Source organism: Sus scrofa, chromosome 5 (genome assembly GCF_054392235.1).
Source record: "Sus scrofa isolate SSC_HxYL_T2T_F1_AM1 chromosome 5, Sscrofa_HxYL_maternal_Yorkshire_Landrace_v2.0, whole genome shotgun sequence".
Lineage (NCBI taxonomy): Eukaryota > Metazoa > Chordata > Mammalia > Artiodactyla > Suidae > Sus > Sus scrofa.
In genome coordinates this window covers 18382729-18404186 of record NC_139387.1, presented here as the reverse complement: position 1 = coordinate 18404186, position 21458 = coordinate 18382729, and the positions used below count along the sequence as shown (strand labels likewise).

At 40.3% G+C, this 21458-nt stretch overlaps 1 protein-coding gene across 50 annotated transcripts in view; it reads right to left on the bottom strand.

Moving 5' to 3' along the window:
* Positions 1-21458, bottom strand: part of LARP4 (La ribonucleoprotein 4) — a 176112-nt gene that overhangs the window by 21975 nt on the left and 132679 nt on the right. For 49 of the 50 annotated variants that reach the window (XR_014803199.1, XM_084955634.1, XM_084955656.1 and 46 more), the window contains 6 exons: positions 21284-21436; positions 15471-15546; positions 11165-11301; positions 8538-8641; positions 3880-3990; positions 2903-2956 (listed from right to left, as the gene is read on the bottom strand). Coding sequence is in view for 49 of the 50 variants with exons in the window: in XM_084955634.1 (XP_084811760.1) it covers positions 2903-2956; positions 3880-3990; positions 8538-8641; positions 11165-11301; positions 15471-15546; positions 21284-21436 (635 nt within the window). In the remaining variant the exon portion in view is untranslated. Of the gene's footprint in view, positions 1-2902; positions 2957-3879; positions 3991-8537; positions 9839-10597; positions 11302-15470; positions 15547-21283; positions 21437-21458 lie in introns of all 50 variants that reach the window. The other variant, XM_084955664.1, reaches the window with a different exon arrangement.

Below are 21458 nucleotides of genomic sequence, written 5' to 3'. Positions count from 1 at the left end.
GGGTTCAATCCCTGGCCTTGCTCACTGGGTTAAGGATCCCGTGTTGCTGTGAGCTGTGGTGTAGGCTGCAGATGCAGCTAGGATATAGCATTGCTGTGGCTGTGGTGTAGTCCGGCAGCTACGGCTGCAATTTGATCCCTAGCCTGGGAACCACCATATGCCTCGGGCACGGCCCTAAAAAGCAATAAACAAATAATTAAAACCAATAACCAAACTTACCACCTAAAAAACTGAAAAGGAGCAAGCTAAGAACAAAGCTAGCAAGCAAAAGGAGGAAATGAGGATTAGAATGGAGATAGAGAAACAGAGAAAAATCAATGAAACTAAAAATTGGTTTTTTGAAAAGATTAGGAAATGAGCTAACCTTTAGCTAGACTAAACAAGAGAACAGATTCCAATCCCTAAATGAGAAGTGAAAACTAAAATCAGACATAAACACTCATTTTACAAAAATAAGAAAAATCCAACAGAGGTCCTATTGTGGCACAGCAGTAACAAACCCAACTGGTATCCACAAGGCTGGATCCCTGGCCTCACTCAGTGGGTTAAGAATTCAGCGTTCCTGGAGTTCCCATGTGGCGCAGTGGTTACCGAATCCGACCAGGAACCATGAGGTTTCAGGTTTGATCCCTGGCCTTGTTCAGTGGGTTAAGGATCTGGCGTTGCCATGAGCTGTGGTGTAGGTCGCAGATGCAGCTCGGATCTGGCATTGCTGTGCCTGTGGTGTAGGCTGGCAGCTGCAACTGTGATTTGACCCATACCCTAGGAACTTCCATATGCTGCACATGCAGCCCTAAAAAGCAAAAACAAAAACAAAAACTGCAATGAGGTACTACCTGACACCAGTCGGAATGGCCATCATTAATAAGTCTACAAATTACAAACGCTGGGGAGGGTGTACAGAAAGGGAACCCTTGTACAATGTTGTGGGAATGTAAATTAGTACAACCACTATGGAGAACAGTATGGAGGTTCCTTAGAAAATTGAGTATAGGAGTTCCCGTCATGGCGCAGTGGTTAGCGAATCCGACTAGGAACCATGAGGTTGCGGGTTCGGTCCCTGCCCTTGCTCAGTGGGTTAACGATCTGGCGTTGCCGTGAGCTGTGGTGTAGGTTGCAGACGAGGCTCGGATCCCACGTTGCTGTGGCTCTGGCGTAGGCCGGTGGCTACAGCTCCGATTCAACCCCTAGCCTGGGAACCTCCATATGCCGTGGGAGCGGCCCAAGAAATAGCAACAACAACAGCAAAAGACAAAAGACAACAGACAAAAAAAAAAAAAAAGAAAAAAAGAAAATTGAGTATAGAACTACCATATGATACAGCAATCCCACTCCTGGGCATATATCTGGACAAAATTACAACTCGAAAAGATACACGCACCTTTATGTTCCTAGCAGTACTATTCACAATAGCCAAGACATGGAAACAACCTAAACGTCCGTCAAAGGATGACCAGATTAAGAAGATGTGGTACATGTATACAATGGAATACTACTCAGCCATCAAAAAGAATGACACATGCCATTTGGAGCAACATGGATGCCACTTACTATGAGATTCTCATAGTAAGTCAGAAAGAGAAAGACAAGTATTGTACAATATCACTTATATGTGGAATCTAAAATATGGCACAAATGAACCAATCTACAAAACAGAAACAGACTCACAGATGTAGAGAACAGACTTGTTGGTTGCCAAAGGGGAGGCAACCAACAAGTCTGGGGAGGGAGTGGGATGGACTGGGAGTTAGTCTGGGGCTAGTAGATGCAAACTATTGCATTTAGAATGGATAAGCAATGAGGTCCTACCGTACAGCACAGTCTCTCAAGACAGACCGTGACGGAAGACAATATAAGAAAGGGAACATGTATGTATGAATGACTGAATCACTTTGCTGTACAGAAAAACTGGCATAACATTGTAAATCAACAATACTTAAAAAAAAAATTAAAAAGAGAAAATTTGAAGGCAGATTTCATGGGATCTGAGAATACATTAGACATGTAAAGACAATGAGCAAGTGTCATCAATGACAATTTTCAGGTTCCCAAATGGCTGAATACTAATGTGGTGATACAGTTTCAAATGAGTTTGAAAATATTGAGACTGTTTCCTACTATTGTTACTAAAAATCATCCCTGCTCCTTTTGAGACCTATGATTATTTTATATGTTGTTAAACAGCATTTAACTAAAAAACTTCATACTGTCTGAAGTTATGCCTCTGGAAGAATTGCTGTTTAGAAACTTTTTTTCTTCTTTTTAGGACTGCAGGTGCGGCTTATAGAAGTTCTCAGGCTAGGGGTCGAACCAGAGCTGCGTCTGCAACCTACACCACAGTTCCAGGCAACGCCAGATCCTTAACCCACTGATCAAGGCCAAAGACTGAACCTGCATCCTCATGGATATGTGTCGAGTTTGTTACCACTGATCCATGATGGGAACTCCTAGAAAATATTTTGATGTTCTATTAACTGATTTCCTGAAGTAGCATTTTATATGAGCCGGAAATTTCTTCAAAATCATCATGGGGGAGTTCCCGTCGTGGCGCAGTGGTTAACAAATCCGACTAGGAACCATGAGGTTGCAGGTTCGGTCTCTGCCCTTGCTCAGTGGGTTAACGATCCGGCGTTACCTTGAGCTGTGGTGTAGGCTGCAGACACGGCTCGGATCCTGCGTTGCTGTGGCTCTGGCGTAGGCCGGGGGCTACAGCTCCGATTAAACCCCTAGCCTGGGAACCTCCATATGCCGCGGGAGCGGCCCAAAGAAATAGCAAAAAGACAAAAAAAAAAAAAAAAAAAAAAAAATCATTATGGGTTTTATAAAATGTTATTCATCTTTGTTAAGACAGACAACAAAAACTTCCTTGTTTCATGCTGGCCTACTTACAAGTGTTTCTTACCATAATTGGCTTGCCCTGAAATGTTTTAACTTCTTCTCTCAAGTATTTAAAAGCCTGTTAACAAAGCAGAAAGGAACATTCATTAGCATTCAAACATTTCATTAAAGCCACCATTATTCTATCAAGAGAATTTGGTATTAGCAATTATCTCTAAACTGTTAAACAATAAAAAATTCTAAAGGTGATCCTATCATGCAGGTGATAGAGAATGAAAAAGTAAAAACTTAAGACCTCAGGTATAGTTCACACTTATTGTATATTAACCACTATGGATTACTACAGATAAAACACACAAAATTCAAAACAGACCCAATCCAAATTACTACCTATCAATTTAAAAATGGGTTCAGGAGTTCCCGTTGTGGCACAGCAGAAATGAATCCGACTAGGAACCATGAGGTTGAGGGTTTGATCCCTGGCCTTGCTCAGTGGGTTAAGGATCTGGCGATGCCGTGAGCTGTGGTGTAGGCTGGCAGCTACAGGTCTGATTAGACCCCTAGCCTGGGAACCTCCATATGCTGGGGGTGTGGCCCTAGAAAAGACAAAATAAATAAATAAATAAATAGAATGCTACCTCATAAGTTTTTGTTTCAAAGGAGTATTTCTTCTCTTATTTTTAGGTAGAACATGATAATAAATAAGAATAAAATTTATATCCAAATTCCCAGAATCAGTATGGAAATTATGTATTTATTGTGGACCTACTATGTACTAGAAATACTACAGAGCAGTTTCTAATCCCCATGTTAATTTTAAATTGTGTGTTTTTATTGATAGGAAACAAACTCTTCTTAAATTCAAACAAAACTTTAGGGAGATCATCAAAATGGAAACCAATTAATATGCAAAACCAAAAAGGTGAACAAGGCTCTCCACAGTATTTACATTACTATAAGCACTTGGTTTCCTGAATTAAAGTATACCACTACTTCTTTTACCATTAGGATTTACAATCAGAAGAAAAGTTTTCTTCTCACCTGCTGTGCGTCTGTGTCTGACTGGAAAGTGATATACCAGTTGCTATTGTGTGCAAACTCGCAGCTTATCACCTTGGGACAGTTTTCATTTTTAAACAAAGCTTTTACTTCCTAAAAAAGAAAAACTTTGGTTAACTCTAAAAATATATCAGGGAGTTCCTGTCGTGGCGCAGTGGTTAACAAATCTGACTAGGAACCATGAGGTTGCAGGTTCAATCCCTGGCCTTGTTCAGCAGATTAAGGATCCGGTGTTGCCGTGAGACGTGGTGTAGGTCGCAGACACAGCTTGAATTCCATGTTGTTGTGGCTGTGGTATAGGCTGGTGGCTACAGCTCCAATTAGACCCCTAGCCTAGGAACCTCCATATGCCATGGGAGAGGCCCCAGAAAAGGCAAAAAGACAAAAATAAAATAAAAAATGACAATATGTCAATAATGAGGGCATCCCCCCATTTATCTACAATAGTCACTGCACACAAAGCTATCCCTGCTTTCAAAACTAACTGAAAACTGAAATTATCACAAATACATGGATTTAGAAAATGATTATCAAAACAGAACAGTGTAATTGTTAACAGCTTGAATATAAAAAAAGAAAACAACTAGAAGTGAACTTTAAATATCCCTAAAAAGTTACAAAAAATGAAACAACCTCTACTGAAACACAACCCAGGGTGAGACACTGATTTACACGGAGAACCACCCAGTGTTGAAGGTTTTATAATCTCCACTTCACAGCTGAGAAAATGGTGGCTCAGATTATTTAAATTACCCACATTATAACAAAGTGGATCTGAAACCCAGACTTGTATGATCTCCAAATTACATTTGTATTAATAACTATTTGAGCTCAAGGACAAATTTAGCAGTATATAATAATTCCCAAACAGCGGCCCCTAAAACCTGATTAGGTTAAACAGTACCATAGATGTCAAAATTCACCAATTATTAAGCTGACTGAACAATCAACATCACAGCAGTGAAGTCTAACCTGTATTCTGACTCCAATTTCTAAAATACTGAATTAAAAAAATGTTTCTACTTGTAAAGGAATTTTCTTGTATCAACTATTACTTGAAATAAATTCACAGATATTCTCCAATCATTTCTATTTCCTTTATAATGTATAATGAACTGACTGATTTAGTTAAATCTTAATAAAATCAGTATTTTCATCCTTTATCATTCTTTAGGAATAGTTCTGTCATTATTATTATTATTTTTTGTCTTTTTGTCTTTTTGGGGCTGCACTGAAGGCATATGGAGGTTCCCAGCCTAGGGGTCTAACTGGAGCTGCAGTCGCCAGCCTATGCCAGAGCAACAGCAATGTAGGATCTGATCCGCATATTCGACCTACACCACCGCTCATGGAAACGCCAGATTCTTTTATTTTATTTTATTTTATTTATTTTTGTCTTTTTTTTTTTTTTTTTTGCTATTTCTTTGGGCTGCTCCTGCGGCATATGGCGGTTCCCAGGCCAGGGGTCGAATCGGAGCTGTAGCCACTGGCCTACGCCAGAGCCACAGCAATGCAGGATCCGAGCCGCGTCTGCAACCTACACCACAGCTCACGGCAACGCCAGATCGTTAACCCACTGAGCAAGGGCAGGGACCGAACCCGCAACCTCATGGTTCCTAGTCGGATTCGTTAACCACTGCACCACGACGGGAACTCTGGAAATGCCAGATTCTTAACCCACTGAGTGAGGCCAGGGATTGAACCTGCAACCTCATGGTTCCTAGTCGTATTCATTTCTGCTGCGCCAAGATGGGAACTCTCTGTTCATTGATTTACTTTTCCAAATATCAAAAGAGAAGTCTGGATCTAAAGTAGTAAAATTTATTCCACTTGACAGGAATCTTTCAGGTCACCATCTAACTTTCCTCAATTTAATTTGAATTTCAAGGGATTACTGCCTGGATCGACTTTCTCTGGCTTTTTTTTTTTTTTTTTTTTTTTTTGCTTTCTAAGGGCCACAATTGTGGCATATGCAGGTCCCCAGGCTAGGGGTCTAATTGCCAGCCTACACCACAGCCACAGAAACATCAGATCTGAGCTGCGTCTGCGACCTACCACACAGCCCACGGCAACACCAGATTCTTAACCCACTGAGCAAGGGCAGGGATTGAACCCGCAACCTTATGTTTCCCAGTCGGACTCATTTCTACTGTGCCACGACGGAACTCCCTCTCTGGCTACTTTGGTCATCTGCATTTCTTTCACTTTTTCCTAATTAACAGTAATTTGCTGCCTTGCTCCTTTTATCTACTGTTTTTTATTAGAGTGAGCTCTTTATGTATTCAGAATAATGAATTACAATAACTACAGAAATGATTAAGAATAGCAAATCTTAGGAGTTCCCGTTGCAGCTCAGTGGGTTAAGAATCCAACTAATATTCATAAGGATGCAGGTTTGATCTCTGGTTTAGCTCAGTGGGTTAAGGATCTGGCGTTGCTGTGGCTGTGGCCGGCAGGTGCAGCTCCAATTCGACTCCTAGCCTGGGAACTTCCATATGCTGTGGGTTTGGCCATAAAAAAGAATGGCAAAGAGTTCCTACTGTGGCACAGCAGAAATGAATCTGACTCGCATCCATTAGGATGTGGGTTTGATCAATCCCTGGCCTGCTCAGTATGGCCAATCCAGTGTTGCTCTAAGCTGTGTTGTGGACTAGCAGCTACAGCTTTGAGTTGACCCCTGGCCTAGGAACTTCCATATGCCTCAGGTGGGCCCTAAAAAGCAAAAAAGCAAGAAAGAATGGCAAACCTTTGAGTGTTTTATGTACCAGGTGCAGCTCAAAGCTTTTCATATACTAATTCAATTCTCACAATTGTATTAGTTACTTACTATTTTTTTTTTTTTTGGTCTTTTTTTGCCTTTTCTAGGGCTGCTCCTGTGCCACATGGAGGTTCCCAGGCTAGGGGTCCAATCAGAGCTGTAGCCACTGGCCTATGCCACAGCAAAGCCAGATCCAAGCCGCGTGTGCGACCTACACCACAGCTCACGCCAGATCCCTAACCCACTGAGCAAGGCCAGGGATCGAACCCGCAACCTCATGGTTCCTAGTCGGATTCATTAACCACTGCGCCACGACGGGAACTCTCAGTTACTTATGACTATTACCCCATGTAATAGATAAGAAACCCAAGGCAAAAGAGGTTAAATAACTTATCCAAGATCATAGAGCTAGTAAGAAAAAATGCTGGAATTCAAATCCAGGCATTCTGGCTCTAAAGTACAGGCTCATTTACCCTATCTACACTGTGGAAGCTCCCGGGCCAGGCATCAAATCTGGTCCACAGCTGTGCCTTGTGCCACAGCTGCAGCAATGCTGGATCCTTAACCTGCTGTGCCACAGCAGGAACTCCTACATTGTTTCTTAATATTGCAAATATTCTCATTCTACAATTTTCCTTTCAATTTGATACTTCTGAACATAGTTCATAATTTAAAATCCAAGATCTATTCAGTGACAGTTTCTTTTCTAATTTCTCTCACTGTTTCTAAGTTTATGAAATTGTCATTCTGGAAATTTAACACTGGATGACTCTAGGCAAAAAGATTAACTACAAATGTGTCAAATATATTAGGTAACAAGGATCTAAAACCTCTTTTAAAAATGGCTAATCAATTACCCTATCAGTTACTGATTAGTCCTCCCCATTTCTAATTTACTATGCCTTAACATGACAACTTAGTGCGAAGCTCTGCGGCCTAAGAAACATGGGCTCTGGAATCAGAAAGAGCAAGTTCAAATCCAGACTCTGTCACTTAAAACATTTCATGTCTTTAACCATCCTAAGGCTCAATCACTTTACCTGTAAAATAGAAACAATAAAACTTTAGCCTTTAACGGAAAGTACACTGCACAATACTTAGTAGGATCTAATTAAAAAAATATTAAGAGCTCCCCTTGTGGTTCAGCAGTAATGAACCCGACTAGTATCCACGAGGACTCAGGTTTGATCCGTGGCCCCACTCAGTGGGTTAAGGATTCAGCATTGCCATGAGCTGTGATGTGGGTTGCAGACTCAGCTTGCATCTGGCATTGTTGTGGCTTGGAGTTAGGTTGAGAGCTACAGCTCCAATTTGACCCCTAGCCTAGGAACATTCATATGCTGTGGGTACGGCCCTAAAAGGCAAACCAACCAACAACAACAACAAAAAACAAACAAAAAAATCCCATAACATATAAAAGGATGTCTTCCTGGGTTTATTGTTTCATTAAAATATTATATTATTCTTGTATCTGTACCAGACCATCTTCATGACTGCAGCTTTGTTTTACATTCTGCTAACCAGTAGGATTGGTCCTGACTCATTAATCTTTATTCATATTTTCCTTCATACTTAAGTTAATTCTTTCATTTTAATTCTCAAGCTACAAAAGGGCCTATGTATATATTATTGCCATTCAGTCAAATCAGTAAACTGAGAATTAGTATCACTGCAATACTCAGTCCACCCTTCTAGGGAACAGAATTCTATCTTTTCTCATCCTATGTGCCATTCTTCCAGTATTTCAGAATTTAAAAATTAGTATTTATCCTATTCTAAGTAATTGATATGAATGAGGGCAGTGACTTAAAACTTTGCCTGTTTATCTTCTCCAATTTAAATGGTTACAAAACACAGAGCTTTAACAATGCTTATGATTTACCTCTATCGGTGTTGTTTCAGGAATCTCTCTAAGAATCACAATACAACGCTTATGACTTGGTCGTACTTTCTCACCCTTCTCATCAACTTGTACCATGGGAGAAGCTGAAATTTTAAAAAAATGGTCTCAGTGAAAAGTGAAAAATAGTGATATTAATAATTCCATTAAAATTATGTACTTTAATTTTCAACTGAAAAAATTAGCAGAGGCTAATATCTTAAGAAATCAAGTTGTATAATCAAAGACTACAGTTATGATAAAACATCCTGACACTGATATGCAAAGAACACTGTCCAATGTTACTCTCTGAACAAATATTCAGCGTACTTATTTTGTGACTTGGCACAGTGTTAAGAGTTGAAAACCCTTCAGAGAGTATACAATATTATATCTCATAGGGCAACTTCCCTGTATACAATTACCAAATTGTTTATTTCGAGTAAAATCAATGTACTTGCATTATTAACCAAATATTACTCTGATGAAGGTAATGAGCTCTGATATGTGAAGAAATTCTTCTTAGAGTCTGAGAAGCACTTAAACCAAGAATTATATACAAATAATTACAATATTTCCTTGATTTTAACATAATTACTCTTACTTACTACTGAGACCCAGAAGCCATCTTTTAGATCCTGATTGAATTAATACTGAATGAAGAATAGTACCACAAGCCAAAAGTTTTATTTCTGGTCCCTTCAAAGAGATAATGTATCGCATCTACCTGAACAGGTAAGTAAAGGGAATAAAAGTTAAAGGAAGAAAAGCTTGTGTATAAATGCTAGGTTCCAGCCCTTGGAGGTGGGAAAGTCTGTCTCTTGGCCAGTTCTTTGAATGATAACAAGACTAGATCATTTTAAGAAACAATGTATGTACAAAACTGATCAGAGATTTCATAAATGATTTTAGTCCTGTGAGAATGGAAATCTCTATTCTCATATAAGCCTAACAACAATTGGCTTGGAGATCCCATCATGGCTCGGCAAAAACGAACCCGACTAGTATCCATGAGGACTTAGGTTTGATTTCTGGCCTTACTCAGTGGGTTAAGGATGCAGTGTTGCCATAAGCTGTGGTGTAGGTATGTTGCAGACATGGCTTGGATCTCTCACTGCCGAGGCTGTGGCCTAGGCTGGCAGCTGTAGCTCCAGTTCGACTCCTAGCCTAGGAACTTCCATATGCTGTGGATGCAGCCCTAAAGACAAATAAATTAAGAAAAAAATTTTTTTTTTTTTTTTTTTTTTTTTTTTGTCTTTTTGCTATTTCTTGGGCCGCTCCCGCAGCATATGGAGGTTCCCAGGCTAGGGGTCTAATCAAAGCTATAGCTGCCGGCCTACGCCAGAGCCACAGCAATGCAGGATATGAGCCGAGTCTGCGACCTACACCACAGCTCACGGCAACGCCGGATCCTTAACCCACTGAGCAAGGGCAGGGACTGAACCCGCAACCTCATGGTTCCTAGTCGGATTCGTTAACCACTGCGCCACGACGGGAACTCCAAGAAAAAATTTTTTTAAAAGAATAGAAATCCTTGGAGTTTCCCCTGTGGCACAATGGATTAAGGATCCAGCATCACTGCACTGGCTCAAGTCGCTGCTATGGTGCATGTTTGATCTCTGGACTAGAAAATTCCACATGCCAAAAAAAAAAAAAAAAAAGAGGGAGAGAAAACATATACTTTAGAGCAGTGTTTGTCAAACTACGGGTTGCAATTCTTTAATAAGCTGTGAAATAAATTTTAGAAAAAGAAATGAATTCATCACAAGCATTTAGTATTCATTTGTGTAATTAACATTTCCGTTGTGTGTATGTGTTGGCTGTGATGTAAAATTTACTTCTTGTTTGTGTTGTAAAGTTTGAAAGATGGAGTTCCTGTCATGGTTCAGTGGTTATTGAACCCAACAAGCATCCATGAGGATGCAGGTTTGATCCCTGGCCTCGATCCGTGGTGTAGGTTGCAGATGTGGCTGGGATCCAGTGTTGCTGTGGCTGCGGCGTAGGCCAGCAGCTGGAGCTCTGATTCGACCCCTAGCCTGGGAACCTTCATATGCCACAGGTGCGACCCTAAAAAGACAAAAATAAAGTTTGAAAGTGATCACTTTAGAGGTGGGATAATAACACGTATAATTCTCTAAGAGTCCAGAAAACTGAAGCTTAATTGCTTTAATACTCGGCTATGAATTAAACAGGTATCAAGATGAACAACGGAGGTACAGAATTGATACAGAAGCTATATATGTACTAGTCAATAAAAACAGATAAATTAGCATACAACAGCAAAAATATGTAGTCGAAAACAATTTCTGGGAGTTCCTGTTGTGGCTCAGCAGGTTAAAAATCCAACCAGTATCCATGAAGATGTGGGTTTGACCCCTGGCCTTACTCGGCAGGTTAAGGATCCGGTGTTGCTGAAAGTTTCAACATAGGTTACAGATGCACTGCTGTGGTATAGGTTGGCAGCTGCAACTCCAATATAACCCCTAGCCTGGGAACTTCATATGCCATGAGTGCAGCCATTAAAAAAAGAAAAAGAAGAAGAAAGAAAAAATTCCTGTATGATCAGAAAGAAAAAGAATACTTAAATTTTTTTACTTTAAAAAGTAAGCTTAAAGGCATGATTTACATACATCTCAACACTTCAAGAATTAGGTCAGGGTCTGTGGTCAGTTTTTTTATTTCTTCCATGTTGGCAACTGTCCAGATTGGGATGAACTGATCACTGTCCATTTGAGATATCAGGTAAAGATCTTTTGACAAATTTTCTCTGAAAAGAATAAAGAGAAGCAACAGTCCTATGAAACAAACAAGTCTTAAAAAGCACCTAAAGATAAAAGATGCCTTACTCACTTTTGTCACTAAACCTAGCAAAACAAAATTATGCTATCAAAAATAACACAGTGGACTAAGAAAATACATAATATAAAACAGATATATTCTAACAATTTCTGGAAAGTTTCTGAATCCCCAAATACACTGGGCCCAATAGTTTTGAGCAAGGAATTTTATAAAATTACACTGAAAGAGGTTTAATACTAAATTTTAAAGTAAACTACAAAATATTACATACAGTTTGATTCCATCCTATAATTTATCACTAATGTTAATATATGCATACAGGGCAGTTCCTGTTGTGGCTCAGGGGTAATGAACCCAAGTGGTAACCATGAGGATGGGGGTTCAATCCCGGGCCTCACTTAGTGGCTTAAGGATCCAGCGTTGCCGTGAACCATGGTGTAGGTGAACCATGGTGTAGGTCGCAGATGCCTATCAGAGTCTGTGTTGCTGCAGCTGTGGTGTAGGCCAGCAGCTACAGTTCCAATTCAACCCCAAGCCTGGAAACCTCCACATGCTGCAGGTGTGGCCAAATAAACAAATAAATAAATAGTAACACATAGGAGTTCCTATTGTGGCACAGTGGATTAAGAATCTGACTGCATAAATTAAAAAAAAAAAAAAGAATTAAAAAAAAAAAATCTGACTGCAGCAGCTTGGTTCCCTGCTAAGGCTCAGGTTCCATTCCTGGCTCACCACAGTAGGTTACAGGATCCAATAACCAATCTCTAGCATAAAGAATGAACATACTAATATTGTCCTAATTATAAAATATTCTTTAAGAACTTGAAAATAAGGAGTTCTCATCGTGGCACAGTGGAAACGAATCTGACTAGGAACATGAGGCCTCACTCAGTGGGTTAGGGATCTGGCACTGACGATGAGCTGTGGTGTAGGCTGGCAGCTGTAGCTCCAAATCAGCTCCTAGCCTGGGAACCTCCATATGCTGCGAGTGCAGCCCTTAAAAAAAAAAGGGGGGGGAGTTCCCATTATGGCTCAGTCATTAACGAATCTGACTAGGAACCATGAGGCTGCAGGTTTGATCCCTGGCCTTGCTCAGTGCGTTAAGAATCCAGCGTTGCTGTGAGCTGTGGTGCAGTGCACAGACACAGCTCAGATGTGGCGTTGCTGTAGCTGTGGTATAGGCTGGCAGCTACAGCTCCGATTAGACCCTAGCCTGGGAACCTCCATATGCCATGGGAGCAGCCCTAGAAAAAGCAAAAAGCCAAAAAAAAAAAAAACAAACAAAAAGCAAAAATAAATAAATAACTTGAAAATAAGACAACTGTAAACATAAGATTTTATTTTACAACTAAAAGGCTACAGCATAAATCAACTAAGGTTTTCAGCAAATCTATTCTTATAAGACAATGTGACACACCCTTAAAGAAACTGTAACTTGTCATAAGTCAGTCCAATCAACAGATATATAACATCCAGGATTATGACCAATAATACCTCTTGTTCTAGTGGCAATTTTGCTGAGCTACAAACACCAACTGCCTGGCTGGTTTGAACTGTATCATAATTCTGAGTAGAACATGGCAGATCATAAGCCAGAGCTCATTGAAACAACTAAAAAATTTTGGTTAAGTTATAAAAGTCATGTTTTTAGAGATAAAGGAGAGCTGTGAAAGCTACAAGGACAAAATGAAATTTCAGAAAGATGATCTTTCTTTCCTGAGGGTAAGGGTATTTGTGGATCCTAGACCAAAGGAAAACAAGTAGAGCTTTAAGCAGTTGTGCACAACTGGTTTTATAAATCAGAAGCTAGGAGTTCCCATTGTGGCTCAGCAGTAATGGACCTGACTAGTATCCATGAGGACTTGGGTCCCTGGCCCCACTCAGTGGGTTAAGAATCTCGGCATTGCCCTGAGCTGTGGTGTAGGTCACAGAAGCGACTCAGAGCTGGTGTTGCTATGGCTGTAGTGAAGGCCAGCAGCAGCTGCAGCTCTGATTAGACCCCTGGTCTGGGAACTTCCATACAACATGGGTGCCGCCTTATAAAACAAACGAACAAATAAATAAAATGAAATATATTAGTAAGTGTATTCAAATATTATATTAGAAAAATGTAAAAGAATGGTTAGAGAGACACAGAAGAGTTTGTGAACTCTTTCATTTAATTCTCACCGGAAGCTAAAGGAGTCCCCAAAATATCTAATTTTCCTCCGTATGACAGTTATTGAATTTTAAGGTTGGCAGTCAGATTGAAAAGAGTAAAATCTTGTGGTCTTTCTTGTGGAAGTACCAGTGGAAGGAAGAGCCTTGCATCAAATTTAAGATGTCGAGTTCCTGCTGTGGTGCAATGGTATCTGCAGCACAGCACCAGGACGCAGGTTCAATCCTTGGCCTGGCATAGTGGGTTAAAGGATCTAGCATTGCTGCAGGTGTAGTACAGGTTGCTGGCCCAGGAACTCCGTATGTGGCAGGGTGGTTAAATAAGAAACAAACAAAAAAAGAATCTTCTCTTAAGGAAAATAAAAATCCTGTAAGTACTTTTTTTTCATTCTACTAAAATAAAGATTTCTTTAATTAAAAAATAAAAACAAAAAACCTAGGACAGATCCTCTGCAGAAGTCATTTGCCAGATTTTGAAGTTGTACAGGATAAGAGGCAAAAGAGTTCATATCAAACCTCTGAGGAAGAGAACTAAGTTTGCCTTGGTGTTTCAGGACTGGAGTAACAAAAAACTGCCAATTCTAAATCAAAAGGCCAGGAAGGTCATGCCTAAAGAATGGAGATAAAACAGAGGCAGACTGAATCTAACCAAAACGGCTGCTCAGCCCTGACTCAACTCAATTCCTGACTGGCTTGAAGCAGTCTTCTTCTCCCTACAGAAGCTCAAATCTTGAAAAATTATAGCAGTAGCAGCTTTCAGCTTCTTTTATATGCAGTGTCCAGGATATGTAAGTGTCCAAATTATAATAAAAATTTATAAGATATGCAAAAAGGCAGGAAATTGTGACAAAGAATCAAGAGAAAAAAACTCAGAAATATAAGCAGACAGACACACAAATGATCCAGTTAGTAAGCAAAGATTTTAATACAACCATAAAAAAAAGTTACAGAATATGAACTGCATCATAGGCACAACTGACTAGAGAAAAGCTAGATGGGTCTTGTTGTTATAAAACTAGGGCCTGTACTAGACAATAAAGCAAAGAATAAAAGAGGCAAAGAACGGGGAGATATTCAGAATGAAGAATCAATTAAACCTCAGTCAAGAGTGTATTAAGTGTAAAGAAATAAAGAAGTCTATGATAGGAGTTCCCGTCGTGGCACAGTGGTTAATGAATCCGACTAGGAACCATGAGGTTGCGGGTTCGGTCCCTGCCCTTGCTCAGTGGGTTAAGGATCCGGCGTTGCCGTGAGCTGTGGTGTAGGTTGCAGACGCGGCTCGGATCCCGCGTTGCTGTGGCTCTGGCATAGGCGGGAGGCTACAGCTCCAATGCGACCCCTAGCCTGGGAACCTCCATATGCCACGGGAGTGGCCCAAAGAAATGGCAAAAAGACAAAAAAAAAAAAAAAAAAAAAAAAAAAAGAAGTCTATGATAAAATACACGTTTCCTAGCTTAAAAAATTGGTTCACTGGTTCTCCTCTGAAAGAAAGCATTACATCTGCATGCCCAGCCAAATTTCTGTTAATTTTGGAAGGGGGAGTTCTACATACTGAAGTTTTATACATATAAGCTATCATTACACCTACATAATTATTATATATAAATTATATTTATATTTAAATTATATAGATTCTGTGCCCATACATCTTATTTAAAAAATAACTCTGATCAAAGGTTACAAGAGCCAACTACTAAAAATATAAATTGAGTTAACTTCTTTGAGAAGCCTGAAATTGACTATGATCACAGGAAATACCCAATAGAAATTCTATTACCTTTCTACTAGGAATAGATCATTTGCAAATCCAATTGGAGACTACCACCTTTAAATCTAGTTAAGAAATAAAGAGAAGAATAATAGATACCAACATATATCACCGAAGGAAATTCTTCATTCTTCCATTCTATTTCATATGTATTTTAAATCTACTAATCAGACAATTCAAAAAAGAAATGTCAATTAAAAAAATGAGCATACCGTGAGAAACAGAATTCTAATTGTTTCTTCAGACATTCTTTCAGGTCTTCTGTAGAAATTGCTGAGTTGCTCTCTCCTGATGGTAGAAAACAAGAAGGGAAAAGTAAATACCTAATTACCACAGATAGTTGACTTTAAATACTGTTATTTTCAGAATAAGTTACAAAGTACGCACAAATTAAAATCACCAAAAAACTGTATTTTTATTCTTTTTAGAATTCAGATAGCACAAGGTCTAACAAATGTCTTTCAACCTAGGGAGTTCCCGTTGTGGCTCAGCAGAAACGAATCTGACTAGGAACCATAAAGTTGCGGGTTCGATCCTCGGCCTCGCTCAGTGGGTTAAGGATCTGGTGTTGCCGTGAGCTATGGTATAGGTTGCGGACTTGGCTCAGATCCAGCATAGGCCGGCAGCTGTAGCTCTGATTCGACCCCTAGCCTTGGAACCTCCATATGCCACAGGTGTGGCCCTAAAAAAGCAACAAAAACAAAAACAGGAGTTCCGGTCGTGGTGCAGTGGAAACAAATCTGACTAGAAACCATGAAGTTGCGGGTTCAGTTCCTGCCGTGAGCTGTGGTGTTGGTCGAAGACCTGGTTTGGATCTGGCGTTGCTATGGCTATGGTGTAGGCCGGCAGCTACAGCTCTGATTGAACCCCTAGCCTGGGAGCCTCCATATGCTGTGGGTGCGGCCCTAAAAAAAAAAAGCAGACAACCCCCCCCCCAAAATAAACCAAACAAAAAAAACAAACCAAAACAAACAATCAATCTGTTTTCTTTCTTTAGATTTTTTTTTTTTTGCTTTTTAGGGCTGAACTTGCAGCATATAGAGGTTCCCAGACTAGGGGTCAAATTAGAGCTATAGCTGCTGGCCTACACCACAGCCATAGCAAAGCAGGATCTGAGCTGCATCTGCAACCTACACCACAGCTCATTGCAATGCCGGATCTTTAACTCACTGAGTGAGGACAGGGATAGAACCCACATCCTCATGGACACTAGTCGAATTGTTTCTGCTGTGCCACAATGGGAACTCCTTTCTTTACATAGATTTCACATCAATTTTAAAATTACATATTTTATGAAGTAAATTAACAAATCATCATTAATACTAAAGTCACCCGGCTACCATCTTGGAAAACACTACCCGAAATACTTAAAAATAGTGAAAACTTATTACTGTAATGAAAAATCAAAGACACAACAGTAACTAGGTGTTCCTTGGTGGCCTAGCCGTTAAGGATTTGGGTTTTGTTACTGCTGTGGCTCAGGTTGGATCCTAGCCTGGGGAAGTTCTGCATGCCTCGGTCGTGGCCAGGATGGGGGGTGAGAGGGAAGAAGTAATGATAATCTAAATTAGAAAATAGGGGAGTTCCCGTCGTGGCGCAGTGGTTAACGAATCCGACTAGGAACCATGAGGTTGCGGGTTCGGTCCCTGCCCTTGCTCAGTGGGTTAAGGATCCGGCGTTGCCGTGAGCTGTGGTGTAGGTTGCAGACGCGGCTTGGATCCCGCGTTGCTGTGGCTCTGGCGTAGGTCGGCGGCTACAGCTCTGATTCGACCCCTAGCCTGGGAACCTCCATATGCCGTGGGAGCGGCCCAAGAAATAACAAAAAGACAAAAAAAAAAAAAGAAAAGAAAAGAAAATAGGAACCACACAAAGTGGGAAATAAATATAGCTCCACATCTACACTACTGGTAGTAAATCTGATGTTAGTCACACTCCTTAAACGTCTATCTCTTCATATTATTTTCATTTCTTAATTTTAGAGTACTGTATCTTTGTAGGAATATTTAAAGCACTCAAACATCCAAAGATGAGGTCAACTCTAACGCCTTCCACGTTTTTTTCTATTATTTCAACCTAGAACATGAGACTTTTGTTCAGGACTGAAGCCTGGAAAACCATCAGTTCCTATTAGAATCTTACACAAAACGTTACTGGTGCAAAGCATGTAATATTTTTTTTTGCTATACCTGCAACAGGAAGAAGTTTCCAGGCCACAGATTGAACTCATGCCACAGCAGCAATCCAAACCACAGCAGTGACAATGCCAGATCCTTAACTACTGAGCCACCAGGGAACTCCAATATGTCCTCTTCTTAAAAAGCATTAATGGGGAGTTCCCATCATGTTTCAGTGGTTAACGAATCCAACTAGGAACGATGAGGTTGCGGGTTCGATCCCTGGCCTTGCTCAGTGGGTTAGGGATCTGGCGTGAGCTGTAGTGTAGGTTGCAGAAGTGGCTTGAATCCCGCATTGCTGTGGCTCTGGAGAAGGCTGGGCGGCTACAGCCCCAATTTGACCGCTAGCCTGGGAACCTCCATGTGCCGTGGGAGCGGCCCAAGAAATGGCAAAAAAGAAAAAAAAAGAATGGATTTTTGGAGTTCCCATCGTGGCTCAGTGGTTAGCGAATCCGACTAGGAACCATGAGGTTGCAGGTTCGATCCTTGGCCTCCCTCAGTGGGTTAAGGATCCGGCATTGCTGTGAGCTGTGGTGTAGGTCACAGACTCAGCTCGGATCTGGAGTTGCTGTGGCTCTGACGTAGGCCGGCAACTACAGCTCTGATTAGACCCCTAGCCTGGGAACCTCCGTATGCCGTAGGTGCGGCCCTAAAAAGACAAAAAAAAAAAAAAAAAAAAAGACAAAAAAAAAAAGGGCATTAATGATTGGAGTTCCCCTGTGCTACAGCAGGTTAAGTATCTGGCACTGGCACTGCAGCAACTCAGGTCATTGCTATGGCACGGATTTGATCCCTGGCCCAGGAACTTCCACATATTGTGGATGTGGCCAATACAAAAACCAAACAAAAATGCATCAATGATTAAGTAGATTGGAGTTCCCATCGTGGCTCAGTGGTTAACGAATCCAACTAGGAACCATGAGGTTGTGGGTTCGATCCCTGGCCTTGCTCAGTGGGTTAAGAATCCAGTGTTGCCGTGAGCTGTGGTGTAGGTCGCAGACGCGGCTCGGATCCATGTTGCTGTGGCTGTGGCATAGGCCGGCAGCTACAGCTCCGATTGGACCCCTAGCCTGGGAACCTCCACATGCCATGGGAGCAGCCCTAGAAAAGGCAAAAAGACCAAAAAAAAAAGATTAAGTAGACTAATTTCCTACTTGACATATATGGACAATAAAATGTATTTAAAGATAAATTCTGTGCATGATTTTATCATGACTTTGTCTTACTAATCCAGATTCAAAGTGATATTAAATACTAAATTAATTTCATTAAAAATAAGAAGCACTCTTATTTCCATGTAGTATATGCAACACTTTTAATACAAAATTCATCTACCCAAATGCTGGCTAAAGAAGAAATAACTTAATTTAACTTCTCTATGTTACTATAGCAAAACTTATAAGACCAACGGTTTGCCATTTCACTTGGACCAGCTCTATGTTCAAAGTAGCTGATGGTTAAGTATATTATAACAAGAAGTAAAACCTAACCACCTTTAATTAATATACAGAAGTATCATCCGATTCCACTTCAGATATCAACTTACAAAGCTGACAGACCTTAGAAATTTAGTCCAGATATTTATAATAAATAAGAAAAATTGTTTTTTTTTTCTTTCTCTGGCAGTACCTGTGGCATATAGAAGTTCCCAGACTAGGGGCTGAATTGTAGCTGCAGCTGAGATCTATGCCACAGCAACATCACCACAGCAACATCAGATCTGAGCTGCATGTGTGACCTAATGCCACGGCTTGCATAATGATGGATCCTTAACCCACTGAGTGAGGCCTGGGATTGAACCCACTTCCTCTCGAAGACTATCTCAGGCTCTTAATCCTCTGAGACACAATGGGAACTCCCAAATAAGGAAAGTGACAAAGTCAAGGAACTAATATGTAGTGGGAGAAATGCCTACTCCTTATTACACTTATTTTCCAAAGAGACTGTTTAGAAATTAGAAAAAAAAAGTTGGGTAAATAATCAGAGTCTATGGCCTATCTTTGGTTGGTTTTATTTTTTTGACCATGCCTATAACATGCCAAAGTTCCCAGGCCAGGGATCAAACCCATGCCATAGCAGTGACAACACTAGATCCTTAACTCCTAGGCCACAATGCAACTCCCTATTTTTAGTTTAATTGCATCCAATTCAAACCCAAGCAACTACCAATTCACACTAATTAAATGAATGTGAAAAAAACATATCTCACAAGTTGAATTGTAGTAGAACCTCAGTTTTTTTAAAGTTTTATTTAAGTATAGTTGATTTATAAGGTTGTAATCATTTCTGCTGTACAACAAAGTGATTCAGTTATACATGTATACACATCCATTCTCTTTCAGATTCTTTTCCATCACAGAATATTGCAGAGTTCTCTGTGCTATACAGGAGATGCCCATTGGCCAATCATCCCATATACCTCAGTGTGCATATGCCAATCCCAAACCCCCAATCCACCACTCCCCCCACCAGAACTATGCTTTAATACAGTCCTTTTCTCAAAATTAATCCCTGAAATTTCACATTTATAAACGCATTTCATACCAACAAAAGTGATGGGAAAATTGCCAGAATGTACACTAATCCCAACTAATAGACCAAAACACTTGGGCTCTCTGAAAGACTGTAATTTAGGTCTCTTTTAACAATTTTGACTATTTTTTTTTTCATCTTTAATTGCACACTCTCTCTCTTTTTTTTCTTTTTCTAGGGCTGCACCTGCGGCATATGGAGGTTCCCAGGCTAGGGGTCCAATCGGAGCTGCAGCTGCTGGCCTACGCCACAGCAATGGAGGATCCGAGCCGTGTCTGTGACCTACACCACAGCTCACGGCAACGACTGATCTTTAACCCACTGAGCGAGGCCAGGGATCGAACCTGAAACCTCATGGTTCCTAGTCGGATTCATTAACCACTGAGCCACGACAGGAACTCCCACACTTTCCTTTAAAAAGATCTTTAGGGAGTTCCCTGGTGGCCTAATGGGTTAAGGATCTGGAGTTGTCACTGCTGTGATGCAGTTCTGATCCCTACCACGAGAATTTCTGCAAGCTACAGGCTTGGCAATAAATAATAAATATGCCGTGAAGTCTATATTTCTACTGTATCACAGTGGTTTTCCATCTAGGTTTTTTTTTTTTTGGCTTTTAAATCAATTTTATTATATTTATAGCTGTACAATGATCATCACAACCCAATTTTATAAGATTTCCATCCCAAACCCCAGTCCAACCCTCCTCCCCAAACCTATCTAGTTCTGATGACTTCTTAAAATGTTTTTCTTCTTCATTATGTAATACGTGCCCATTGTAGAGAAAGTGGAAGAGACAGAACTAGAAATAAAGGAGTCCCTGTTCTGGCACAGCAGAAACAAATCTGACCAGTATCCATAATGATGCAGGTTTGATCCTTGGCCTCGCTCAGTGGGTCAGGGAGCTGTGGTGCTGTGAGCTGTGGTATAACTTGCAGATTTGGCTTGGATCTGGTGTTACTGTGGCTGTGTCACAGGCTGGCAGCTGTAGCTTTGATTCGACCCATAGTCTGGGAATTTCCACATACCCCAGGTGTGGCCCTATAAAGCAAAAAAAAAAAAAAAAAGAACTAGAAATAAAAATAACTTCCAGCAATATAAAATAAAAGAATATAAATAATCTTTAAAGTAAACAGTCTTTTAAAATTACAATGTTCATATTTGGCCATTTCAAAACAGTATTTATAAAAATCACATAACATTTCATTAACATAACTTTTCAAATAATAGACTGATCGATGCCAAAAGAGATAGGAGGAAGAAAAAGAGAAAAAGACTAGCAATCTGCATTCTCATTTTACCAATAAAACCATAAAATTTACCAGAAACATCATATATTTGATAGTTCAGATCTTCTGGTCCTAAAATCATTCCATCGGTTGATTCTTCAATGCCTGGAGTATTTCTTGTAGTTTCACAAGATGAATACATTATTTCATACTCCTTACACATATCATTTGAAAGCTCTCTATTACCTGTATAAAAGAAAAACAACAT